The 26,899-nt window shown below is 52.9% G+C and overlaps 2 protein-coding genes and 1 long non-coding RNA gene across 14 annotated transcripts in view; 2 read left to right on the top strand and 1 right to left on the bottom strand.

Moving 5' to 3' along the window:
• FAM120A (family with sequence similarity 120 member A) overlaps window positions 1-10,523 on the top strand; it is a 108,783-nt gene extending 98,260 nt beyond the window's left edge. For 8 of the 9 annotated variants that reach the window (XM_070248144.1, XM_023627593.2, XM_070248152.1 and 5 more), the window contains 3 exons: window positions 1,499-1,640; window positions 2,338-2,434; window positions 8,621-10,523. In XM_070248144.1, coding sequence (XP_070104245.1) covers window positions 1,499-1,640; window positions 2,338-2,434; window positions 8,621-8,932 — 551 coding nt within the window. In that variant the 3' untranslated portion in view covers window positions 8,933-10,523. The remainder of the gene's footprint in view (window positions 1-1,498; window positions 1,641-2,337; window positions 2,435-8,620) is intronic. The other variant, XR_011431144.1, reaches the window with a different exon arrangement.
• Window positions 10,524-12,268: 1,745 nt separating this feature from the next.
• LOC111770146 (uncharacterized) lies at window positions 12,269-20,685 on the bottom strand. The gene is made up of 2 exons (XR_011431640.1): window positions 20,548-20,685; window positions 12,269-13,107 (listed from the first exon to the last, which is right to left on the bottom strand). It is a non-coding gene; the product is annotated as an uncharacterized lncRNA (long non-coding RNA).
• PHF2 (PHD finger protein 2) overlaps window positions 20,111-26,899 on the top strand; it is an 80,860-nt gene continuing 74,071 nt past the window's right edge. For 2 of the 4 annotated variants that reach the window (XM_070248915.1, XM_070248914.1), the window contains exon 1: window positions 20,455-20,595. Coding sequence is in view for 2 of the 4 variants with exons in the window: in XM_023627592.2 (XP_023483360.1) it covers window positions 20,498-20,595 (98 nt within the window). In the remaining 2 variants the exon portion in view is untranslated. Of the gene's footprint in view, window positions 20,596-26,899 lie in introns of all 4 variants that reach the window. The other 2 variants (XM_023627592.2, XM_023627591.2) reach the window with 2 other exon arrangements.

The following is a 26,899-nucleotide window of genomic DNA, read 5'->3' as shown; positions in this document are numbered from 1 at the left end:
TTTTGGGACTGCACGTCTAAATCTGGCCATCAAGTCACAATGTAGGGTTGTCAAGTACATTTTTGAGTAACTTTTAGGGTAGGCAAGCCTCTCTCTCTTGACCAGGAGTGTTTCTAGCTGTTCCTTGTGGTGCCTACGGGGCTGATGAGACCTCTTCTGTAGGAGTCAGGACCCCCAGACGAGCGCTGCCCTCTCGGCAGCACTCAGGGCTTCTCCTCCTCCCCACTGGACTTGCATGCCCCTCTCCTGCCTCCCTCAGCTCTCCCCTGTCCGGGGCGCTCTTCTTCCTGTTCCTGTGTGTCGTGCAGTGCACAGTGACGCGAGCTTTCTGCTTCCCAGTTGGCTTCAGCTCCTGCACCCCTCAACGCTAGCTGCAGCTGGGATGAAAGGCTCGGGGAGGTTGGACTGGACAGTGTGGGATTGGAATGCAATTTGCGAGGAGCCTGCTCCCTGCCCTTCCCCAGATTGTGTCTGGGACTGAGACCTGCGCTGTCCAGGGTGGGAGCCGCTGGCCACATGTGGCTCTTGAGCACGTGACTGGTGGCTTGTCCAAACTGAGCTGGTCCTAAGTGCAAAGTACACATCTGGTTTTACAGATTTAATACAGAAAAAAGAATGTAAAGTATTTCATTAGTAGTTTTTTATATTGATTATATATTGAAATTAATATTATTTTGGATATACTGGGTTAAAGAAAAAAATATTAAAACGTACTTTGTCTGTTTTTATACTTTTTTAATGTGGCTGCTAGAACATGTAAGGCTCACGGTAGATTTTGTTGGACAGGCTGCCTGGCTGCTCATCCTCATGGCTGACATCAGATGATGGAGAGTTTATTATGGTCCATTCCATCTCTCAGAAAATAAGACTATTGAGGTTCTGTTTTGTTTTTATCAGAAGTTTTGCTATCAGTTAATTACTTGAGAATTTTCTTAGGTTAGTCAGGAAACCTTAGAATATGCAGGCCAGCAGTAATTTATACAAGTTAGTGAATAGAATGAATATTTGTGACCCTGCCTGGGGGAGTTCCGATTTAACAATACAATAAGAAATAGCAGGCTAGATTTACTGGTTAGCTCCTGTAATGTTTGGTTAAGGTAGTAAACTCAGAAGTAACTACCCGAAGAGAAAATCCACCCGAGTTTGCAGATTTCCATCTTGGCCATATAGACAGCGTGCTGTGTGCACCAGGGACAGGATATTTTTGGGTCTGTTTCTGTACTGCACACGTTGCGGTTGTAACCTATGTCACTTGTCATGGGGTCTTTGAACAGCCAGCGCATTTGTCCTTTCAGGTGTATTTTTAACAACAGTTAAAAGTGTTAAAATCAAGCAGTGTGCGCGTATAGTCCATGTCATAACAAGGAGTCTACACAAAGCCAGGGGAGGGGCTTCTTACGAAACAGAAAGCACAACTGAAAAGAAATTTCTTGCTTGTGTCTCTTTGTCATTCTTAATTCTGTGATTGTAAAGGTTTTACGGTCTATTTTTCCTGCAGGAATCCAACCTATACCTTCTCAGGGAGGGAAGCTGGAAATTGCCGGCACTGTGGTGGGCCACTGGGCCGGGAGCAGGCGGGGCCGCGGGGGCCGCGGGCCCTTCCCCCTGCAGGTTGTTTCTGTTGGGGGACCAGCAAGAGGGTGAGTTCTGAACAATGGAAGCATATTTGTATAGATAAAAAACAGCCTCTTGCTTGCCTTTTTCAATTATGAGTTTACTAGGAACATTTTTACATCATTGAGAATGATGTTGGGGCCAGCCTGGTGGCGCAGCAGTTAAGTGTGCACATTCAGCTTCGGGCTTCGGGGTTCACTGGTTCGGATCCCGGGTGTGGACATGGCACCGCTTGGCAAGCCATGCTGTGGTAGGTGTCCCACATATAAAGTAGAAGAAGATGGGCACAGATATTAGCTCAGGGCCAGTCTTCCTCAGCAAAAAGAGGAAGATTGGCAGCAGTTAGCTCAGGGCTAATCTTCCTAAAAAAAAAAAGAATGATGTCTGTTCTCAGTGGTTGCATAGGATTCCATTATATGTAGCATTTTATATTTATTTAGACCAGCATTACATAATTATCCACACATTATTCAATTAACTTTTTTAAATGTTTTTAAAGAAGTAGCATTTTTGAAGGGTATTATTTTTCAAATTGAATGCACTGGATTTGGACCAAAAAATAAGATTGATTCCTTGGAATAAATCTTTGGTGTGACCGTGATTTATAAACTCCATGCTTCCCATGGCGTAAGATCAGACACCTTTAAATCCGTTTGATGTTATTTCAGTATGTCAGTGTAACAGGTTAAGTCAGTTTGCTGTCATTCTCTTTCCTTTGTTCAGGCGCCCGAGAGGAGTTATTTCTACCCCGGTGATCAGAACATTTGGACGAGGTGGCAGGTACTACGGCAGAGGCTACAAAACCCAGGCTGTGATGCAGGTAAGATAGGGTCACGCTGGTCGGGAGGGTTTGGATGTTTCCGTAGCTGTCGGGGCGTCTAACTCTAGAGGGCCATGAGGCACCACGAGGCAGGGTGGGGCTCACCAGGAGGAATTCCCTGTCCCATCGCCTCAGGGCGTCTGTACTGGAGGGAGCTGGTCTCATGCTCCCTGCCACTCGCAGGGACTGCGCTGAGGATAATCCGGGGGCTGTTAATGGGGTTTATATTATAAACGTTATTTAGGTAAATAGCATTTAAGATTTAGAAGAAAACTTGTGACTCTCAGTGCTGGGACAGCACACCCATTTCTCCTTCTGGACCACACTGGCTCGCTGTTCCCCAAGCAGATCAGCCCATGAGGGAGCAGGCGCGCCTGTCTGCAGGAAGAGCTGCAGTTTTCTTCCGCTTTGGACATACGGTTTTCGGACCTGAGTCCTGATGAATATCCCCTGAGAACGGTCTTGTAAAAATACTGGTCAGCCCTGACCCTGTCTTGTGTTGTCTGACCTCTTAAATTAGGATATTGAATCAAAGTGTGCAGTTTCTTCCCACACTATCCGTGTGAACATTAGGAGGAGTACGCTCTTGTGACTCATACTTCAATAAATCGTATTTGAAAACTTAACTGGCCAAGAGAAAAAAACTTGTGCCTTTACCAGGTGATCTTCGCATCTCCTTAACGTCTGTTTGCGTGAACTCATCAAGCCAGTCGAGTGCAGAGGCAGTCCCTTCCCTGGCGTGGAGCCAGGCAGCCCCGCTGCAGCACGGCATCCAGCAAGGGGAGGTGCTCGGCTCAGTCTGGCTCCCACGAGCCCCACCCTCACCTTCCTCTGCCTTCAGAGACCCCTTTTGAGCCAAAGGCACTCTTAGCCTCTTGACAGGTTAACGAGAGGGAGAACACTGTCCTAACTGGTGTTCCAGCCCAGAGCCCGTCCCGTGGAGACGGCCCTCATGGATGGTTATTGTCATCTGTATTGGACAGGGGCCGTCCTGAGCTGGTTGTAGGAAACATGTCTCCATGTGTAAAATGTGTATACCAACTGCCACGCAGGACAGACATGTGGCTTCATGAGTTACAGGGCAAATACCCACGTGGCTGATGCCCGAGGGATGAAGAGCATTTTCCCAGCCACAGCAAGGGCCCCTCACAGGCCTGTCTCAACGCCAACCTGCTGCCTCCTCCACCCAGAATCACTGTGACCCTGGAATGTACCTGACCTCTTGGCTGTCTGCTTGTGGCTGTCACCGGTGTCTGCTTCCCTGGTCCTGTGGTTGGGCTCTGTTGGTTCCTTCCACTGTGCTATGTCTCTGCTGGCGCTTTCCTCCTCTCTCTTTCCTTTACTTCCTCTCTTGAAGGACCATCTAGCATCCCCTGCAGGCTCACCTGTGGATTTTGCTGAGTGTGCTCACGGCCTGTGCCCCGGGTAGCTGTGTCCTTGTCTTTCTTGCACCTGGTAGCTGGGTGTGGATGCTGCATCGGACCTGGCTTCGTCCCTGTGGCAGGGCTGGAGTGGAGCTGCGTAGTTTCCTGCCTTCTTGTCTGTTCTTATGTGTGAGGGCCTGTTGATCCTCAGTGACTACATCTATTCATTCACTGGGGATTGCAGAACAAAGATGCTCTCATTCCATCATATCTTTTTCATTATTTCTTGGGGTATTTTGATAAAAAGATGCTTCCCGTCACCTCCTATTTGGTGCCCAAGTGTTAGAGCCCTTGCAGGAGAGGCACAGTGACTGTGTGGTCCTGTGGCTTTCCCTGCCTATCATTGGCTGCTGGGGCCCTTGGCCATGACCTGTGGGTTTCGGGACTCCCTGTCTGGGGCATCACGTGGCCCCGTAGACCTGGGACAGCCACTTCTCTTCATTTTTTGGTTTCTTTAGTGGGAAACGGCCTTTCAAGACCACAGTCTGGGCAGTGATGGACTCGGGCTGCCGTAGACTCAGTCACTGTTCCTGGCGTTCTGTGCACACAGACACGGAGTCGTCTTTCTTCATACATAAGCATGCACACTCAGCCGACATGCTTTTTACTGTATTTTTCTAAGGCAAAATCCTCATGAAATGACTACAGGGTTTTGTTTTGTTGAGTCTCTTCTCTGTTACATCTCTATGTCCTTTCTTTCATGCCCAGTTACCATTTCTGGGCTTTTCTTGTGGACAGAACTAGAGGGGAAGGTGTGCACATGCATGCATGCTCGTATGTAGAGTGCACACACAGACATGTACACGTGGCTTTTCTTGTGGACAGAACTAGAGGGGAAGGTGTGCACATGCATGCATGCTCGTATGTAGAGTGCACACACAGACATGTACACGTGGCTTTTCTTGTGGGCAGAGCTAGAGGGGAGGATGTGCGCACGCTCCTATGTACTGTGCACACACAGATGTATATGTGACTTTTCCTGTGGACAGAGCTAGAGAGGAAGGGGTGCACACACTCATGTAATGTGCATATAGAGATGTGTATATGTGGCTTTTCCTGTAGACAGAGCTAGAGGAGAAGGTGTGCACATGCACATGTGTATGTACTGTGCACACACAGACATATATATGTGTGTGCTGCTGCTTTTTTTTTGATGAAATACCTCAAGAGTTTGTGTTGACTCTTCTGATTCAGATTTAGGACTTGGGGGATTTTACTTAACCTTTACTGTTTATGTTTCTGTGTACATGTCTTTTCTTCCATCCTGAGAATCATGGTTCCTAAGAGCATAGAGGATGATTGAATTAGAATGCCCATAACTCGTCCTTTACCCCATGCCATATTGCACTCACAGTTGGCTCACCATAGCTAATACCACCATCCATGGTCCCTGAGAACATTTAAAATGTTGGTGTATGCTCCCTCCACTCTCCCCCACTGTTCTCACATTTAAAAAAATAGCTATGTTCTTACTGTCTCTGTGGTCCGGGCCCCCGCCACGACCTGCCACACTCTCCTTTAGCCTCACTCGTCCGGCTCTGCAACTGACTGTCCCAGCCCCGCCAGCCCCTGTCTCTGGGTCCATCCTGTCCCTCTGAGGCTCCCTCCTTAGTGGAATCCTCAGGGAGGACTGCCAGGGACAGTACTCAATCTGAAAACAGTCTGTTCCTAATAATTGAAAGCCTCTCCTTCTCGAGCATCTTACCTGTGTTCTGTCACTAAGCTCTGCTCTCCAAGACTGACGACTCTGATTGTCTTTCCTTTTGAGGTTGTTGCTGTTTGGCCTAACTGCCCAAGATGTTATTTTCCATTGGAGCTGAGTAACACGCCTTGCTGCTGGTCGTTCTGGTTGACACGCTGTCTCCAGACATGATCTCAGATCTTGTTTGACATCACAAGTTTTCTTGAATTGCCCGTTTCTTGTTTCTGTCCTTTTCCTCTGCTTTGTTTTCATTTCTGCTGCTCCTGCTGTGCTCGTCCTTCTGGGTCTGTCTGCAAGGCTCAGCGTACTCGAGTCCTTTCCTCTCTTCCTGTTTTTAGGCTGTAACTCGCATCCTGCACAGTTCGCCTGTTTAACGTGTACAGTTCAGTCTGTTCTCAAGGTCATGCAACAGTCACCACTAATTCCAGAACATTCATCACCCTGAAAAGAAACCCCTGACTCCTGAGTAGTCATGTCCCCCCCGATAGCCAGGCTGTGTTCTGTCACTGTGCACTTACCTGTGTGTGTGCATGTTGTGCACACACCCGCCCGTCATTCTTTCCATCACTGAGTGATCTCCATTGTGTGCATGGACCTCGTTTTGTCCCTTCGTTCATCCATGATGGACATTGAGGTTGTGTCCACTTTTTGGCTATTATGAATAATGCTGCCATGAACATATATACAAGTTTGGTTTTTTCCCCTAGTTTTATTGAGATATAATCAACATATAACATTCTGTTAGTTTCAGGTGTATAACATAGTGATTTGATATTTGTATGTATATCAAATCAGTATCATCACATTGTCTAGTTAACATCTATCACCTCACACAGTTACAAAGTTTTTTGTCTTGTGATGAGAACTTTTAAGATCTGCAGTCAGCCCTCCACACCTATGGGTTCTGCATCTGTGGGTTCAGCCAGCTGTGATTGAGAAGCCTATAGTGGTTGCATCTGTACTGAACATGTGCACTTTTTTCCTTGTCATTATGCCCTAGACAATAGTATAACAACTATTTACAGAGCATTTACATTGTATTAGGTACTGTAAGTAATCTAGAGATGATTTAAAGTATATGGGAGGATGTGCATAGGTTGTATGCAAATATTGCACCATTTTATATGTAGGGACTTGAGCGTCTGGGGATTTTGGTATCTATGGGTCCTGGAACCAATTCCCCATAGACACCGGGGGACAACTGTACTCTCTTAGCAACTTTCAAATAAACAATACAGTATTGTTAACTATATGCATTCATTATGTACAAGTTTTTGGGAGGACACATTTTCGGTCCTCTTGGGTGCATGTGTAGGAGTGAATTCTGGGGCGTATGGTGACCCCATGTTTAAGCATTTGAGGAACCGCCAGCTGGCTGTCTTCCACAGCTCTTGCACCATTTTCCACTCCCACCAGCAGTGTGTGGGGCTTCCACTTTCCCTCCTCGCCAGCACTTGTTCCTGTCTGTCCTTTAGTTGGCTGTCCTACTGGGTGTGAAGTGCTATCTCGTGTGTTTGGTTTGCATATTCTCTATCTTCGTTTCTTTCTGATTTCAAAAGTTTTTCTTCCTTTTCACCTTCTTAAGGTATTACCATGTTTATTTGGTGGTGTGTTTCTTCTAGTTAGTCTTCATTTCTGGAATTATTTTTTCTTTTTCTTTTTCTTTTGAATTCTTCTCTAAATTTTTTACCTTATTTCTGGCTTTTCTTGGTTTGATCTGTGCTGCTCGTTCTCCTTCTGTCCTGCCACTGCCTGTTTTGAAGTCAGAGGACGCAGTCTTGGTCTTTGATGGGCATGCCTTTCTGACATATTTCATTCTCCATAGGATGTAATTCCTTCCCCGTTTTCTCATAATGGTGTTCTGTGCACTTCCATCTTGGTACTTTCTGTGGCTCATTTTTAGGTGACATTAATGTTCTTGCCCCTTGAGAAGGACAGATGATGAAGGGCAGCTTGTTCCTGAGATTTCTGGCCCGTCTCTCCCATCTCTGTTACTGCCGTCCTGCTGGGGCCAGTTTTAAGAGACTCTGTCATTGGGTGGAGGAGGTGGTGCTGCCCTCTGCTTGTGGAGCATTTAGAGGTGGGGGACGCCTCACAGTGGCCAAGGCTTACGGGAAGCAGTGGCTCTAGGGAGAGGGAATGCCTGTTTCCAAACAGGTACAGGCTGGCTTTCCTTCTCAGCCCTCTTGCATCCTGCACGCATGCCCCACATTTCCCCCCAGGAGTGACTGTTGAGGGGTTCTCTAATGAACAGGCCCCTGGATGCAGTTACTGCAGCAGGCATCTGGGAGGGGGTGGCTCCATCACCACTGTCGATACCATGACAAGTGTTCATTTAGTTTGGCGAGTGGACTTTTCCCTGAGAGTAAGGGCATTGGGGTTTGAGAGCATGTACTCGAAATCTTCAGTATTATTTTTCTCCCCTTCTTGGACCTGCTATATTTTTACATAAATTATTTTTCTCCAGGTTCTGAGAAAATGACCGTAGTATTGACTTCTGGAAAAGTTTATATTACTGTTTCTGAGCTCTAGGATTGAAAACTAGAAAGAGAAGACATTGTGGGAAATTGAGCCCAAGGGAGAGTGTGGTAAACCCTGATGTACAAGAGAATGTCCGTAAGGAAAAGGTGATGGACATTCCAGCCCCACTCTGTGCAATGACTGTACACATTATGGAGAGTATAGAGAGTGTCGACTGTGGAGTCTACAGAGAACATCAGAATGTGCATAGAGCAGACAGTATGGACTAGGGAGGGTACAGAGTGTGTAACAATATGCATAGAGCAGAGAGACTATCAACTGTGGAGGGTACAGTGTATATCGCAGAATATGCATAGAGCAGAGAGAGTACAGAATATGCATAGAGCAGAGAGAGTATCGACTGTGGAGGGCACAGGGTATGTAACAGAATATGCATAGAGCAGAGAGTACACACTCTGCAGCCACGCTCTGTGTTGTTCTTGAATTTGCAGCCAGTGTCATCAGGCCTCAGATGGGGTCTCCTCTTTCCTGCTGTTTATCAAAAGCTGCCTCATCACTTGTTGTCCTTTGTTTAAACAGGGCAAGCCTCCTTATGCAGCTTCAGCAGAAGAAGTGGCCAAAGAACTGAAGTCGAGGTCCGGGGAGTCCAAGTCCTCTGCTGTATCTTCAGATGGGTCCCTGGCTGAAAACGGAGCAGTGGCTGAGGAGAAGCCGGCTCCCCAGATGAACGGGAGTGCGGGCGACGCCAGGGCCCCCAGCCACTCGGAAAGTGCCTTGAACAATGACTCTAAGACGTGCAATACAAATCCTCACTTAAATGCACTAAGTACAGACAGTGCTCGCCGTCGAGCTGACGCTCTGGAGGCAGCTGTCTTAAAGAAAGAAGAGTAAACTTATTTTTATAGAGGGTGAAGGATGCTGGAAGGGTAAGGATTTAGGAATATCTGGAGAGAAAGAGAGCCTACAGTTACGTACATTTTTTCCTTTCCGTAAGAGAAAAATGAGGACTTTGGAAATTCGGATCCCTCTTTGATATCAGAGATTTAAACAACACATTTTTAGTTTTAACCAGTTGTAGTCAAAATGCTACAATAAAAAAAAAAGAGAAAGAAAATGAAGAGCATTTGACTCCCACACTTAAAATGAAGTACACACAAAGTTTAAACTGGTTATGACAAAAGCCTATAGTTGTGTTTCTTGAACTATAAAGAAAACAAATTTTGGCAGTCTTTAAGTATATATAGCTTAAAATATCATTTTTAGCATTTGGCACCATATGTATGCCATTATCTTTGATTTTGCATTACTGTTCACAAGAAAGCTTTGTCTAAGGCTTTGATTTTATGATTATGAAAGAAATAAGGCACAACCACAGTTTTTCTTTCTTAAATTTCATCACTGTTGATGTGGTTCTTTTGTGTTAAAAAAAAGTGCAACTATCAAAAGTAAAAAATTATAGAGTAATATTGCCGTTCTGCTGATTTTAAATATACAGTACATCATACATACTTTACAAGCAAGTTAAATGGAGATAAAGTTGAAATCATAGAAGATGCAAATGACCTTTCAAAATCAACACAATGTGTTCTGAAACTTTTCGTGACTTAATTACCATGCATCTGTGATCAATGAACTATGTGGTTTGAATCAGACGTAGACCATTAGTGCTACTACTTGAGCTAAACTTCTGCATGGTTCATGATTTTTCAAGTGTGTAGTTAATATTATGCATGTTATTGTCCTCTCTTCCATTCTTACCAGTATGTGCCCATTTGCAAAACAAAAATGCTAATAATCAGTAATAGTCCTATAAACGATGTTAACTCTGTTTAGTCATGGGCTGATCTTGCTCTAACCTTAAAATTTTGTGATTATTGACCTCTGTTGCATTTATTCTAAAACCCCCCAAAATTATCTAGCTGTTTCGAATATCAGCATTACCCTGGTGTATTCACTGCTGTATGCATTATTGTTCTTTGTTGCTGTTTTTTGCCTTCATATTAGCAAAATATGAAATTCTGTGAAAAACAAAAAAAAAATCCCTTTGATCCTTAAAAAAAAAACAAAAAAAACAACCCCCCCTTCTGTAGCAGGAAACAAATTGCTTGTTCTTGAGAACTTTCCCATCAAGAATTTAGTAGAAGCAGGTATACTTATATCATTTTGATGTTTTTGTTAATGTTTCCAAACAATGTACTTTGAAATCAGAATCACTTCTTATTCGTTTTCATATAATTCTCCTGATGCTCTTCATCACACGTTAGTGATCAGAAATGAGACGTAATTCCCCAATCCCTGCCCGCAAGACCTGAGTAGGATCTTACTGTAAGTTGAAGGGAGTTCCGCCCTAACTCATGGATTGTGCAAGAATGAACTGCTGTTGGGTTTGACTGATTGTAGATGGGCTGTGGTGTGGTGTACCTGAAGGCTATTGAATGCAACTTACAATGCTTAATAAAAATCTTTATTCTTTTAGTATAAAGTATGGCGTGGCTTTTAAATTCCTTGTAAAAACATAAATTTTACTGAGGTTTAATTCAAATTGAAACAGCTACTTAAGGGCTTGGGCAAATAACCAAAATTTAGAAATGTGTTGCTCTTTGCGAGCAATTCCCGGTTCCCAGCTCTCAGCAGCACGCGTGGCTGCGTGCAGGTGCAGGTGCTGGCGTCGGGGTCTCATCCTCACGAGCAGGACGTTCTTGGGTAGAGCAGCCGCAGAAACACAAGTTTGATTTCTTATAAGCAGCTCGGGGAGGAAATAAATTTGACCTTGGTTAAAACGCTTTTTTCGATCACTCAGATCCACCGTTTGTTCGGGTTTCGTGTCCGCCTGACGTGCAGGTGTCAGGCCTCCGTGGGCCCTGTGGCCGGCCCCCGTCCCCCGTCCGCGCCGAGCCCGCCGAGGCCCGGCCCTGGCCCGCCCGCGCCTCCCCTGCGCTGAGCGCGCGCCCCGGCCCCGCCTTCCGAGTCGGCGTGGGCCGTGCGGCCTCCTCCGCGCCGCAGCCGGCGACACCGCGAGAGAGTCGGGCGTCGGAGGGCGCGGGCCGCCCCGGCCGGCGACGGAGCCTCGGGGCCCCGCCGGGCCTGCGCGCTTCCTGGCCGTGCGTAAGGCGGGGCGGGGCCTGTGCGCAGGGTGGGGCGCCTTACGTGGGCCGAGGCGGGGCCGTGCGCGGGGCGGGGCGGGGCCTGCGTGGGGCGGGGCGCGCCGTGCGCGAGGCGGGGCGGGGCCGTGCGCGCGCACGCCTCCTGAGGCCTGCGGGCGAGCGCGTCCCCGCGGCATCCCAGGCCGGGCCCGGGGAGGCCAGGGCCTGGGGCCGAGCTCCGCCTACCGCGTCCTTGGGGACGGTGAGCGCGGCCTTGCGGGGCGGCCGGCGGGCTTTCCCTGCTCGGTGTGCGACGCAGTTCACGTCCTGCAGGCCGGCCACAGTGCCCCCGCGGCCTGCAGCTCTGCGCCCGCTGCCCGGCCAGTGCGTCCCCGCGGGGTGCGGAGCCCGCCTGCCGCTGCCCTCCGCCCCTGCGGCCCGCGGCGCGGGCTGGAGGAAACCGAGGACGCCCGCTCCCTGAGCCTCTGCTCGCTGAGCCTCGTCCGCCCTCGCGGCCGCCCGCCGGGGCCGGTCCCGCTGGAGCCCCTCCGCCTTCGGGGGCGCTCCGGCCACAGCGCCGGGCCCGGGCCCTGCCCTCCCCGGTGGGAGGCGGTGCGGGCGGGCGGCTCCGGAGATCCTGCAGGAGCCACAGGCCCGGCTGCCTAGGCCGTGGGGGGCGCGTTTAACCCAGCGTCCGTCGGGGGTGCCTGGCAGCCTTCCTGCGGGGGCAGCCTTTTCCGAACAGGCCGTGTTCTCAGGGCCACTGGCCTTACCCGCAGGTGCCAGCGGTGCCTCTCCACGGTGACAGCTGCAACCGCTCAGCGCGCACATTTCCCCGCCTCCCTGGGGCAGGTGCACCCGCCTGAAGAGCAGCCCTGTGGTTTGGAGAAGGGAGCCAGCGCGGGGCGAGCCTGGGCGGGAAGCACAGGGAGGCCCAGGACACCACGCTTGGTGGGGGCCCTGCTGGCCGTCCCTCCCAGGTCACTAGGATGGCAGAGGAAGGCCCGAGTGGCATCCGAGATAGGCGAGGGGCCAGCGGCCAGCGTGGCCAGGCTGGGGCTGGGGCTAGGGTTCTGACCTGGCCTCGCCCCTGGGGCAAGTCATACCCTGTCCAGACTCTTTCTTTTCGTGTTTTAAAAATAGCTTTATTTTTTGTTTGTTTCAAAAGTAATGTTTATTGTAGTAACTTTAAAAATACAGGTAAACAGAAAGGAAAAGAAAAATCACTGGTCATTCCTCCACCCAAGACACCTGTTGTTAATATTTGGTCTTCATCTTTTCTTTGCAATACAGAGATTTTTGTTTTCATTTTTTTACAGAAAATCATCAAGCCATCCATACCCATTTTGTAGCATCTCCTCCCACTTGGCATCACATTAGGGCTGTCTCTCCCCACCACTCTGTTCTGCCATAGCCCCACGGTTCCCCGGTGGCTGCACCGTCATGTCCCTGCCTGCCCAATGTGGCCGCACATCCCCATATTGATGGAGCGTCTGTGTTGGGGGCTGCTCTAGACCCCCAGCAACGGCCCTGACTCATGTACAAATAAGACCATTTCAGACAAGAGGTCAGTAACACGGGTGACGGGCACGTGGCTGGGGGATGAGAAGGATGAGGTCTGTGCAGAGTGGGGAACAAGGGACGGAGAGAGTACCCAAGGTGGGGAGGAGAAGCCATGGGGTGAGGGCTCTGGGCTGGTAGCCCTTTGGAGGTTGGGAGCCAACTCCTGGTGGTCTCAGAGCAGAGGCAGCACCCCTGCAGGTGATCAGCATTTCGTCCAAAGGAAGGCGAGGGTGGGAGGTGAGGCTGGGTGCTGGCCGCCCTGAATTCGCGGGTCTGACAGGAAGACTGGCCTCTGGTTTTCACTTGCACTGTGTTCATTGCCAGACAGGGTGATGGTCCCCTTCTTACATTTACTGTGCCCTTGGTTTCTCCCTCCTCCAGTCGACAGAGAACTTCTCATGTCCTGGCTCTTTCAGGATTCTAAAAACCCAGACCAAGGCAAGAATCTTAAGAACTAATTCACCACCTGTACCCTCATCCACTCACCCCTGCAAGGAGCAAGGGTGCCACACCCTCTTCACCCTCCCTCTGTCCTCGCTCCTCAGAGGAGCCTGTGGCCGCACTTCATATCCTCAGGAGCCGCTCTCTCTTCCGCTGGTCTTGTCCCACCCTCCATTCTCCTGAGAATGCTGTCTATTGCCCCTCCCCACCACTCCTTCCTCCCTACTTGGCAGAGTGAACCCTGCAGAGGCTGCTTGGCCTGGAGCCCACCTTCGCCCTCCCCACGTGGGCCCTAGGCTGTTGGGTGCTTGGTCTCCGCTCCTCGCCTTGTTAGCTCCCCTGGCATGGCCCGGGGCCCAGGTGACCCAAGGACCTGGCCTAAGAGGGTGGGGCCCAAGCGGTCTCTGCACTAGGCGCTCTGCCCCGGGCGGTGGCGGCACCGCAGCTCATGGAGCCCACAGTGGAGGCGCCCTCGGCAGACCTCGGCAGACCTCCGCCCACTGTGCCACTCCTGGCATTTGTGCTCGTCCTTCCTGCAGACCTGAATGACCCCAGTGTGCGCCACAGGAGGGTCGCCCTGGTCTCAGTTTGTCTGGAATAGCCCCAGTTTGTCCCTGTTCTGGTATCTTATTAACAGTACCCTTTTGGACAGTAAATTATATGGTCGTCTAGCTGAGGGGGTTTTGTGTACAAACTCACTGCTTCCAAACATCACAGGGCCATCCCAGAGATGGTCAACAAAAAGGCACTTTCATAGCTGTCAGAAAAACCCAAAAGGCTTCCAAAGTTCCCATGGGTCACTGTTCATTTCAGTCAATTCTGGATCAGATCAGCTTGGTCCAGGGATCCTGAGAAAGGTCTGCTCTTACAACCCTCTTTGCATTCACCAGAATGGATTCATCCGTCACGAAAGCACACTCCAACACTGAAGTCGCATCTCCTTTCTTGCATCTCCCACCCCCTGACAGTTGTCTGCCTCCTGCTCTGGCACATGAGCTCCTTGGAGGTAGGAAGGTGTCTCCTCGTTCACAGCTATAAAAACTGCACAAGCTGTGCACCAATACGTTTGATAACCTAGGTGAAATGGACAAATTCCTAGAAGCACACAACCTGCCAAAACTGCATCATGAAGACGTAGAACATCTCAGTAGACTTATAACTATTGAGATTGAATCAATAATCAAAAACCTCCTGACAAAGAAAAGCCCAAGATCAGATGGCTTCACTGGTGAATTCTACCAAAAATTTAAAGAAAAATTAACACCAATCCTTGAACTTTTCTTAAAAATTGAAGAGGAGGGAACACTTCCTAACCCTTTCCCTGAAGCCAGTGTTACCCTGATACAAAAGCCAGACAAAGACTGTACAAGAAAACAACAAACCAATATCCCTTATGAGCAATGATACAAAATCCTGAACTAAATACTAGCAAACCGAATTCAACAGCGTATTAAAAGGATGGGACACCATAACCAAATGGGATTATTCCTGGAATGCAAGAATGGTTCAACATCCTTCAAATCAATAAAAATCAATCAATATAATACATCACATTAACAGAATGAAGGTAAAAAAAAAACCCATATTATAATCTCAATCAATGCAGAAAAAGCGTTTGACAAAATTCAACACCCTTTCATGATAAAAATACTCAACAAACTAGAAACGTTTTCACCCTAGTAAAGGCCGGATATAAAAAGCACAAAGCAGCTGGCCCGGTGGTGTGGTGGTTAAGTCCATGTGCTCCACTTCAGCAGCCTGGGGTTCATGGGTTTGGATCCTGGGCACAGACCTACACACTGCTCATCAAGCTATGCTGTGGTGGCATCCCACATACAAGGTGGAGAAAGACTGGCACAGATGTTAGCTCAGGGCCAATCGTCCATACCAAGAAAAAAAAGATGGTGAAAGCAACTATCATACTCAATGGTGAAAGACTAAAAAAAAAACCTTTTCCCCTAAGATCAGGAACAAGAGAAAGATGGTCTCTTTCACCACTTCTATTCAACATAGTATTGGAAGTTCTAGCCAGAGCAATTGGGCAGGAAAAAGAGAAAAAAGGCATTAAAATTAGAAAAAAGTAAAATTATCTCTGTTCATAGATGACACGATCTTATATCATGCAAAAACCATCAGATTTAGGAACTCTAAAGATTCCACAAAAACCCGTTAGAGGTTGGGGCTGGCCCGGTGGTGCAGGGGTTAAGTTCACACATTCCGCTTCGACAGTCTGGGGTTCCCCGGTTTGGATTCCGGGTGTGGACATGGCACCGCTTGGCAAGCCATGCTGTGGCAGGCGTCCCACATATAAAATAGAGGAAGATAGGCACGGATGTGAGCTCAGGGCCAGTCTTCCTCAAAAAAAAAAAAACACCAAAAACCGTTAGAAGTAATAAATAAATTCAGTGAAGTTGCAGGATACTAAATCAACACACAAAAAATCAGTTTTGTTTCCATTCATTAAGAATGAACAATCTCAAAAGGAAATTAGGAACACAATTCCATTTACAATAACATCCAAAAAAAAAAATACCTAGGAATAAATTTAACCAAGAAGACAAAAAACTTGTACACTGAAAACTACAAAACATTGCTGAAAGCAATTAAAGAAGACACAAAAAAATGGAAAGTCATCTCACGTTCATGGATCAGAGACGTAATATTGTCAAGATATCAATACTACCCAAAGCGTTCTAGAGATTCAACACAATCCCTGAGAAAATTCCAACAAGACTTTTTGCAGAAATGGAGAAGCCAATCCTCAAATTTATACGGAGTTACAAGGGGCCTGGAAGAGCCAAATCAATCTTGAAAAAGAAGAGCAAAGTAGGAGGTCTCACACTTCCTAATTTAAAAACTTACTACGAAGCTAGAGTAATCAGCGTGGCACTGGCATAAGGACAGACATACAGACCAATGGAAAAGACTAGAGAGCCTAGAAATGCACACTTGCCCATATGGTCAAATGATTTTTGACAAGGGTGCCAAGACCATTCAGTGGGGAAGGACAGTCTCTTCAACAAAGGATGCTGGGAAAACTGGATATCCACATGCAAAAGAATGATACTGGACCCTTGCCCCACACCACATACAAAAATTAACCCAAAATGGATCAAAGACCTAAACTTACAAACTAAAACTATAAAACTCTTAGAAGGAAACAGAAACAGGGGAAAAGCTTCCTGACATTGGATTGCCAGTGACTTCTTGGATATGGCATCAAATGTACCGGCAACAGAGGAAAAAACAGATGAATTGGACTTCACCAAAATTAAAAACTTTTGTGCATCAAAGAACACGATCAATCAAAAGAGGGAAAAGACAAGCTACAGAATGGGAGGAAATATTTGCAAATAATATAACCCATTTGTAAGGGACTAACACCCAGAATACGTAAAGAACTCCTGCCATTTAACAGCAAAAACAACCAACCCAAATCAAAAACGAAGAAAGGACTCAAATAGACATTTCTCCAAAGAAGATATATAGACGGCCAATACACACATGAGAAGACGCTCAACATCACTGATCATCAGGGAAATGGTGATCAAAACCACAATGACCACTGGGTTTCAGTGGAACCAAATTTTTTGCCATTAAAAAATGGCATTATGGGGCTGGCCCCGTGGCCGAGTGGTTAAGTTTGCACACTCTGCTGCAGCAGCCCAGGGTTTCGCTGGTTTGGATCCTGGGTGCAGACATGGCACCACTCGTCAGGCCATGCTGAGGCGGTGGCCCACATGCCACAACTAGAAGGACTTACAACTAAAAAATATACAACTGTGTACTGGGGGGCTTTGGGGAGAAAAAGGAAAAATAAAATCTTAAAAAAAAACCAAAAAAACCCCTGGCATTATATTGAACTATACATTGTGAAATCAATCAAAAAAAATTTTTTAAGATGGCTATAATAAAAAAAACCCCAAAACAAACCCAAACCCAACCCCTCCAAATTAATAAGTGTTGATGAGGATGTGGAGAAACTAGAACCCTGGTGCACTGCTGGTGGGATTGTAAAATGGTGCAGCTGCCGTGAACAGCAATGTGGTGGTTCCTCAAAAAGTTAAAAATAGAACTACCATATGATTCAGCAGTCACACTTCTGTGTATACACACAAAAGAAGTGAAGCTGGGACTTGAACAGGTATTTGCACACTCATGTTCACACAGAATAATTCACAGCAGCCAAAAGGTGGAAGGAACCCAAATGTCCATCAGCAATGAAGGGATAAACCAAATGTGGTCCATCCACCCAGTGGAATATTATCCAGCCTTAAAAAGGAAGGAAATTCTGACGCCTGCTACAACATGGAGGAACATTAAAGATGTTATACTGAGTGAAATAAAGCCAGACATAAAAGGACGGATACTGTGTGATTCTACTTATATGAAGCCCCTGGAGCAGTCAAATTCAAAGAAACAAAGCAGGGCGGCGGCCGGGGGCTGGGGGGGCGAGGGGGCAGTGGGCAGTGAGAGTTTAGTGGGGTTAGAATTTTGATCTGGGAAGATGAGAAAGTTCTGGAGATGGATGATGGTGATGGTTGCACAACACTGTGAATGTACTTAATGCCACAGAGCTGTACACTTAAAAATGCTGAAAATGGTGACTTTTATATTGTGTATGTTACCACAATTAAAAAAAACAAAACCTGTAGCAGCACTCGGTACCCTGTCGAGTGAGCGAGCGAATAGCCACGGCCTGGCTCGTGCTGTCTTTCCACCGGGCAAGAAGGCGGATGAACACGTGCTGGCCTCAGACGGCGCGTGCCTGACTCGCAGGGCGGCAGCTGCGCTGCATTCGAGGCCGCCGTGGAGGGGCAGCGGGGCCGCGCAGCTGGGGAGCCCACTCGCTTCCCCCTGCAGCAGCCGGGCCACTGGGGTGGGTGTGAGGTCTCGATGCGCCTGGCAGTGGGACGGACCTGGCCTGCAGGTGTCGCGGCAAAGGGCTCACCACGCAGCGAGGCCGCAGAGTTCTAGGCATGAGCGCCGCCGGCCAGGACCCTTGGACCGCCGAGGCCGCTTCCTCCTTTCTGGGTCCTTGGGAGTTTGTTCCCTCTACCCTCCTTCCCCTCCGCGAGGCCTTGCCCGCCCGGGCCTTGCTCCCAGGTCACCTCCTCAGGGGCTCTCTGCCTCGGCCGCCCCCCGCCTGCGCCGGTTCCCCCGGCCACCGTGGCGCCCAGGCCACCAGGACTTGCGTGTGCGCGCCGTCTCCCTTTACTGCGATCCGAGCTCCCCAAGGCTGGGCCTGCCTTGCTCCAGGCCACAGCGCTGCTGGCGCTCAGCAAGTGCTCAGCACGTGTTTGAGGAAAAGAGTGGGAGGCAGGGAGGCCATGCAGGCAGGAGGGCCTTCTGATGGGAGCCGGCAGGGAAGTCCCAGGCAGAAGCCCGACAGAGGAAGAGTTGGGACCCTTGTCGGGACTTGCAGTCTGCAGTCGACGGGCAGCCGGGGAAGAGCTCTGAATAACAGGCAGGTATCTCAGTGGACACTTCCAGAAGCCGGTGGACACGGCTGCGCACGGGACAGGTCCAGAGGGCAGGAGTGGAGGTGGGTAGGGCCCAGTGCCGTCAGCAGTGAGCGGCCCCCAGACCTGTTCTGTGTGCTCAGGGCGCCTGGGAGGTGGCCGAGGGCGGAAGCCTAGCTCTGGCCCTGGGGAAGGCAGGGGTCCTGGCTTGTGCTGCCCTCTCACCAGCCAACTGACCCCTCCATGAGGCATTTAACTGCTCCGAGCCTCGGTTTTTACTTCTGGAAAATAGCAGCAATGCCACCCCTCTAGATCCCTGCCTCTAAAAATGGTGGGGGTCAGGCGACTGCAGGGTATGGCATCATCCCCACCCAGGGAACAGGCTGAGTGCTCCTGCACCCTCACAGCCACCAGTGGGGCTCATCGGGGGCACGGAGGGGAGGTCTGGGGCCTGCTGTCCTCCCTGCCCCTTAGGTCAGCCAGGCCTTGGGCTCGGACCGGGGTTCCTGGGTGGCTCAAATTTCAGGTGATCGCTCTCTGTACAGAGCTGAGTGGTGCCTGAACGCTCCTGGGTCCCCTGAATTCTCTCCCCGCTGGGGGCTGAGCATCAGGGAAGTCCGCGGTGTGAGGGAGGGCAGGCTGTCCCTAGCAGGAGTGAGGGGAGGGGAAGTTGTATTCCAGCCAGAAGCTCAGTGGGGGAAGGCAGGAGAGGAGGAGGAGGGGGGAGCAGCAGGAACCCCTGGCTGCCCCGTGACCTGCGGCTGGGTCAGGCTTACAGCCAGAGTGGTGCCTTGGCCTTTGGAACCAGGACGGACATCCTAGGGGGTCTCATCCTGCACTCAGGGGGTCTCCCTGGCCTGCCTCTCAGCACCCCCCTCCCCGTCCTGCTCCCCATCCCCCACCCACCTCCTCCTGGCAGGGTCCCCATCACTCTTCTCCCAAAGAGGGCCTCTCTGGCCCACCTTCTCCCCGGTGGGGTCTTCAGGTCGACCTTCTCCTCTGGTGGGGTCCCCTGACCCACATTCTCCCCCAGAGGGACTCCTGGCCTACCTTCTTCTACCCAGGAGGGGTCACCAGATGGACCTTCTCCTGGCATGTCTCCCCTGGCCCACCTTTCCCCCAGAAGGGACCCCTGGCCCACCTTTCCCCCACAAGGGGTCTCCAGATGGACCTTCTCCTCGCGGGGGAGTCCCTCGCCTGCCTTCTCCTGGCAGGGACCCCCTGGCCTGCCTGTCTCCCCAGGCCCACTTTCTTCTCCAGAGGGGACTCCTGGCCCACCTTCTGCCCCGGAGGGGACCCCCCAGCCCACCTTCTGCCCCGGAGGGGTCTCCAGGCCCACTTTCTTCTCCAGAGGGGACTCCTGGCCCACCTTCTGCCCCGGAGGGGACCCCTGGCCCACCTTCTGCCCCGGAGGGGTCTCCAGGCCCACCTTCTGCCCCGGAGGGGTCCCCAGGCCCACCTTCTGCCCCCGAGGGGAACCCCGGCCCACCTTTTCCCCGGAGAGGTCTGCAGGCCCGCCTTCTCCCCGCGGTCGGGTCCCCGGCCCGCCTTCCGCGGCGGGAGCGCGGCCCAGGCCGGCGGGCGGAGGCGGCGCCACCCGGGGCGCTGACGTAGAGGCCGCTCGGCGGCCGGGGGTCCCTTCGGTGGGGCCGCGGCTCCCCGCCCGCCGCCCCCGCGCGTCCGTCCCTTTTGTGTCCCGCGCGCGGCCGCCCCGCGCACACTCGCGCCCTCGCCCCGGCCGGCGGCGGCTCCGGGCGGCCCTGCCCGCGCCCGCTTTGTGTGCGCGCGCCGGCCGGAGCGGGCTGTCGTGCGCCCCCGGCCCGTCCCCGCCGCCCGGCGTCCCCGCCGCCCTCCCCGCCGCCGAGCCGGAGCGCAGCGCGGCCGCGGGGCGGGCGGGCGGCGCGAACATGGCGACGGTGCCCGTGTACTGCGTCTGCCGGCTGCCCTACGACGTTACCCGCTTCATGATCGAGTGCGACGCCTGCAAGGACTGGTTCCACGGCAGGTGAGCGCGCGCCGCCCCGGCCCGGCCGGCCCCGGCCCCCGCCGGCCTGCCCCGGCCCGGCCCGAGCGCCCGCAGGCCCCGGCCCCTGCCTCCCGCCGGCCGCGCGCCCTTTTGTGCCCGGGGCGGGGGCCGGGGCCGGGCCGGGGCCAGGCCGGGCCGGGCGCCCCTCGCCGCCGCCGCGCACAAAGCGGGCCCGCGGGCCGGGGCCGGGAAGTTGGGGGCCGGGCCGCTGACAGGGGGCCGCCGAGGCCGGGCTCCGAGGCCCAGGCCCGGCCCGCCGCCCCCCGCGAAGTTGCAGGAACTTTCCCCGCGCGACCCGCGGAGGCGCGAGTGGCGGCCCGGACGCTCGGGGCTGGGGACGTGGGCCTGGCGCGCCCACCCCCGGCGGCCCCGAGTCCGCCCCTGCGCGGTCCCCTGCCCCGGCCCCGCTGGCCTGCGCGTCTCGGGAGTGCGGGTGACAGGATGGTGTCTGCGGGTGGGGTGTTGTGGCTTTGCCGCCTCCTCCCGGGCCGCACGTCCCCCCTTCCCCTCCTCTCTGTTCCGGATGGGGACACCCCGTTTTGACTTGACCTTATGCTCCCCGAGGGAGTTGGGGTCGGGGAGGCAAGGCTGGCCCTTGCTGTGGCCATGACCTGGCCCCGTGCCTAGTTTTCAAAAGCGAGGCTCCTTCCCACCCAGAAGTAAATACTGGTGCCCGAACTGCTCCAACAGGTTCTCCTGTGTCTGGGCCTCTGCAGCATGGCCAGGGGCTGGCCGGGCTGCATGCCCTCCACGACTGGGTCTCAGACCTGCCGGGAGCCGGGCTGGGCACAACAGAGGGGCCACTGGTGGTGGGTGGTCCTTGATCCCCCAGGGAGGGGAACCTCCTGGTGGTTTTAGGGTGGACAGGCCAGTGGCCTTTAAACATGGGCTATGGCCTCTGTCCTGCCAGGTCACGCGTGGGGAGCCAGGCAGTGAGACATGACAGGGCCTGCTCAGGTTGGGCAGCACCTGGCCAGAGTCCCTGTGACAGGACCCCAGTGAGGTGGTGAAGGACTCCTGGGGACCCGTTGAAATTTCGGCCTCTCAGGCTGCCTTCCTGCGGATGCCCAGGGCTGCAGAGACCCCCCCAAGCGGTGGGGCCTGGGTTTGAACACTGGGCTCTGTCCAGAACAGAGCTGCTGTGCACGCCCCCCATTTGACATCCTCTTAGAGTTCATGGCTGGATCAGCGGGGAGAGCCGCCATCTGATCCTTCACGACTCCTCAGTCCCAGAGATGTTGAGAAGCTGGCCCTGAGTGCCCTGAGATTGGGGGGCCTCTCCCTCCTCTCCAGGGCCTGCAGAGCTCCTTGCATGCCCAGGCGGGGGACTGTGAGGGCCTGGGAAGACCTTTGTCAGGCTGCCTGGGGACCCTCCACCAGATTGGGAATGCAAGGCCAGTTCTGAGCTAGACTTTGAGACAGAGAACCCAGGAATGAGGGGCGGGCGGAGGTGAGGGGTTGTGGGCGGGCCTGAGGGGCTGGTGGCATCTGCTGGGCTGGCCCAGGCAGAGGTGAGGAGAGGAACACATCGTGACACCTTGGAGGGGTGTTTGGGGGCCTCTCTCCTCCTGTCTTATTTCTTTGGTTGGCTCCGTTACAGGCACGGACCGTTTGGTCAGCTCAGATTCATTTCCACCCGTGTAGGTGTAGGGTACCCTGTGTAGGGTGTAGGGTGGCCCTGGGGTCTGCATGGGGCTGTGCATTCCCCCTGCTGTGGGGCACAGCTTCTCTGCACCTGATCAGGGTCCCTTGAGGAAGCGAGCCCTGACACTGGGATGCCTCCTGGAGTCCCCACCCCCCAGTGGCTCCGGGCAGGTCCTGCGATGGGCGAACACAGGGACAGGAGTTGGGACCTTTGTGGGCAGGCCACGTGCAGCCCTCACAGCCCTGGGCAAGCCCCTGCCTCTCTGGACCTGGCCCTTCTCGGTGACCGAAGGTGTGTGTTGTGATGGGTGAGTTTCCCGATTTCCAGATAGACCCGGGCGATGTGCTCTTTGCGGCCTGTGTTCCACCTGTCCTTCCTCTGCTTCCCACCCAGCAGCTGGAACCCCTCTGTGGAAGTGGGGATACCTTGTAACCTTTTACTCTGAGACTGTTAGACTTACAGGAGGGTTACAGCGGTCGCAGAGTTTCCAGGACCCTGGCGCCCGCCTCCCCTGAAGTTGACATCTTGGCAGTTGTGCTGCGAATGTGGAAACTGAGGCAGAGCCCCGGGTGGTCCTGCTGACCAGCTGCAGGCGTCAGCAGCTCCCTTGGCCAGGTCTCCTCGTGGTCCTTTTTCCGTCCAGGACCCCAGGCTACGCTTCCCTCTCATGTCTCCGTAGTCTCTTGAATGTTTCTTTTGGAAGGAACTTCGTCTCATTCTCTGAAACAGGACATTCATGTGACTTGCCGTGGGCGGTACCTGTAAAAATGAACACGGCTGTTGAAGTAATAGGTCCTCCTTGTCCATCTGTGACCCCTCGCGCCCCTCCGTGTGGCCCCGTTGGCGGGGTTGGGAGGGGGTCTCTGAGACTGGCCGTCTGCTGGGAGGACAGGGCAGCGTCACCAGCCAGTGGTGGCTGGGCAGAGCCTGCTCTCCGGATGCGCTCTCCCCGGCTGGTGCTCCGAGCGCCCAGCACCCCTCTGGCCTCCTTGGGAGGCCCCTCTGCTGGCTGGAAGCATGGTCAGCCGGGAAGGCAGGAGCTTCTTGACCACGCTGGTCACTCCTGGGGCCGGGGCCCCTGTCAGCCCAGCTGGCCTTCACGGTGCCAGTGGTGGGGCGCCTGGGAGCTGGCTTTGACGCGGGAGGAGGGGTCCGCACCCGGCCCCTGCCAGCTGTTTCGTCTTCTGAGCTGTCTCGTCTGTGTTTGGTAGGGAAGTGTGGCACTGCATGACGTTGGGGACCTTCCTCCCTGATTCGGGTGCCATAAAGCCACATGGGCATGCACTGGGTGGCCCCTCACCCCTGTGTCTTCCGCCAGACCCCGTGTGTCCCTCCTGCAACCAGGCGTCCGGCCGCCATGGACCCGTCACTCTAGGCAGTGACCCCGGCGGCTCTCCTGTGCCCGCCCTGACATGGAGGTCCCTGTGCCTGGGAAATGGGATGACTCTGGTAAAGGCTCAGACACCGGGGCTCCCTGGCCTGCTTCAGGGCCTGTGCCACTGAACTTGAAGGGCGTTGGAGGCATGATCCGTAACACGGATTTAAGAGCTCGAAAGCTGAAGGTGCTGAGTCCTCCATGGGCAGAGGTTTCCTTTCTTTGTCGGTTAATGTTTACGGGGCACGTTCTGTGTGGGGTGCAGTGCTGGCTGCGGGGGTTCCTGGGGTGACAAGGCCGCTCCCTTCCTTTTACGGGGTTTCTTCTATGGGAGTCAGACTTGTAGATGGGGAGGCTGTGAACAGGAGTCGTGAGGAGGCAGCGTGGGGCACCAACACCGTCTCAGGGTGGCCTGCAGGCCGGACCCCGCTGGGGTCTCTGAGCAGGGCAGCTGCGGGACGGGACTGGGGATTGACAGGGTCCCCCTGCTGTCGTGGGCACATGGGGGACGAGTAGGCCTCTGTCCAGGAGAGGGATGATGGGCAGGACTGGGGTGGGGGCTGGAGTGGGGAGAAGGGATGGGATTCTGATGTGGATCCCCTCTGAATCCTGTGTGTCCGTCTGTCCGTCTGTGCCCTGTCTACCCTCCTCGCCAGGGCCTTGTCACTGTGCCTATCTTCCCAGGATGTTGGCCTTTGTGGGCTCTTGCTGTGTCCCTGTCCCCACCCACCCTTCTTGGAGCAGAGCCATGTCCGGGGGTCCTCGGCCCTTGCGGGTGCCTGGACTCTAAGCAGGGCTCATGGCCGGCCCTGTTGCCAGTGCAGCGTGCGTGCGCTTGGAGGGAGAGGAGGGCCCCTGGGCTCAAGCCTCACGCTGCAGTCTGGGTGACCAGAGCTGGCAATCAAATACTCGAACCTGAGACCCCTACGTCACGCGGAGGCCGTCCGCGTGGAGTGGGGGCTGTGGTGTTGGACCTGGTTAGGTGTGATGATTAATCATTTTAAAATCGAGTTCTCACTGTGTGAGTTTAAGCAGTTCCAGAGGCGGTAGGGGAATGTCCTGCCAACTTGGAGAGGGCAGAGCAGGGGTCCTGTGTGCCCATTCATTCCGGGGGAGGGGAGTCTCGAGGGGAGCTGCCTGGAGTCAGGCTCCTCGTAATCGCCGGAATGTTTGCTTTTACTGAAAATATTGGGCTGGGAACGAGCATGGTGTGAGCCTCTGCACAGCAGCCCACGCTTGCTTGGGGCCACTTGGGCTCAGGTGTGGCTGCAGTTGGCCTGAGATGGGCAAAGTTTTGGGGAGCTTGGTGTGGACCTACCACCCATGGGCACCCTCTCCTCTGGGGCCGTCCTCTCACCTCTGGGCTTGTGGCACCTGGCCACGTGGCAGGGCCTCCTTCCAAGAGGGTGAGGAGGTTTGCTGTCGGGAGTGAGTATTGGCCAGAAAATAATGTTCCGTGACGGAGTGCGCTGGAAGAAACTGCTCCTCACATTCCGGGGGTGGGCAAAGCAGAGTCGACTTCTGAGTGACCGAAGTGGCCAGTCGTGCTGCAGGGCTCACACTCGGGCGGCCTCGAGGGCATCAGGGTCAGGTCGCAGTCCTCCTCTTCTTGGTTCCCACAGTGACTGGGGTGTTAGGCCTTCCTCTCTGAGCAGAGAGGGGTGTCCGTCTGCTTGCCTGGCCCTGAGGCTCTGGGGCGCCGGGCTGAGGGGGCCTTAGGCTTGAGTTATTCTGGCTCCTGGGCTGTGACCCCGTCGTGTCCCCGGGGTCCCCCTGCTGTCGTGGGCACATGGGGGACGAGGAGGGTGCAGAGGCCTCTGTCCAGGAGAGAGATGATGGGCAGGACTGGGGTGGTCAACTATGACATGGATGGGACATCTTCGCAGCAGGAAGGCCAGAGGCCCTGCCTGGCATCTGGCCTTCCTGCTGGGCTGCTTGTCCCAGCTGTGCCTGGGGTCCCACGGCCTCCCGCTTACAGCTGGGTTTCCATCCCCGCACTCTCCTCCTTCTCGCTCCATCTTTGTCCCCGTGTCCACCTGCTTGGCTCTCAGCTTCCTGGCTTGGTGGTGGGTGGCCTGAGTGTGGGCTCCAGAATGGAGCTTGGCCCTGTGCTTCAGTGTGTAGGGTCTGCTCACTTCCCCCCAACTTTCTGGGTCATTGGAGGAAAAACATAGTTAGAATTGCTGCCAGTGACTGGCTTTGACCTTAGAGCGTAAGAACTGAAGCTCTTTAGGGTGTCTGTCCAGCAAATGGAGAAATCAGCCTTTTATCCTTTTTTAAAAATTGGGGTGACATTCATATCCCATGAAATTAACTGTCCTGAAGTGTACAGTTTATGGCATTTGGTGCCTTATTTGGTACAAAATGTTGTACAACCATCACCTCTGACTTGTACGCAAACATTTCTATCACCCCGAAAGCAAACCCCAAACCACCCCCCAGCCCCGGACAACCATCGTCTGCCTTCTGTCCCTGGGGGTTTATCTGGGCATGTCGTATACACGGGATCATACAGCGTGTGCCTTTTGTGTCTGGCTTCTTTCGCTCAGCCTAGTGCTGTTTGGGTTCATGCGTGTGGTGGCGTGTTTCAGAACCTCGCTGATGTGTTGTGGCTGACTACTGCCCCGCTGTGTGGAGCGACCGTGGTTGGTTTCTCCGTCATCTGTCGATGGACGCTTAGGCTTCCCCACCTCTGGCTGTTGTCAGTGATGCTGCTGTGAGCATGCGTGTACAGCGATTTGTCTGAAGACCTGTTTTTAATTCTTTTGGGAATTGCTGGGTCATATGGTGATTCTGTGCTTAACTTTTTGAGTAACCAGCAAACCGCTTTCCACAGCAGCTGCGCCGTTTTACATTCCCACCACCAACGTGGGGGCAATCCCATCTCTCCTCCGTGCCAACACTTGATATTTTCCATTTTTAAAATTATAGACATCCTAGCTGGTGTGAGGGGGTAGCTCTTTGTGGTTTTGATTTGCATTTCCCTCATGGCTGATGATGTTGAGTGCATTTTCTTGAGCTTGTTGTCCATTTGTCTATCTTCTTTGAGAAATATCTATTGAAACACTTTGCCTATTTTTAAATTGGATTGTTTGTCCTTTTATTGTTGAATCTTAAGAGTTCTTTTCACATTCTGGGCACTAAACCATCATCAGGTGCGTGACTTGCAAATATTTCCCCATGCTATGGGTCGTCTCTTCACTTTTGTGATGATGTCCGTTGATGCAGAGAAGTTTTTAATTTTGATGGAGTCCAATTTATCT

The sequence above is a fragment of the Equus caballus genome, chromosome 23 (assembly GCF_041296265.1).
Source record: "Equus caballus isolate H_3958 breed thoroughbred chromosome 23, TB-T2T, whole genome shotgun sequence".
Taxonomy (NCBI): Eukaryota; Metazoa; Chordata; class Mammalia; order Perissodactyla; family Equidae; genus Equus; species Equus caballus.
This window is presented reverse-complemented; position numbering and strand designations above follow the sequence as displayed.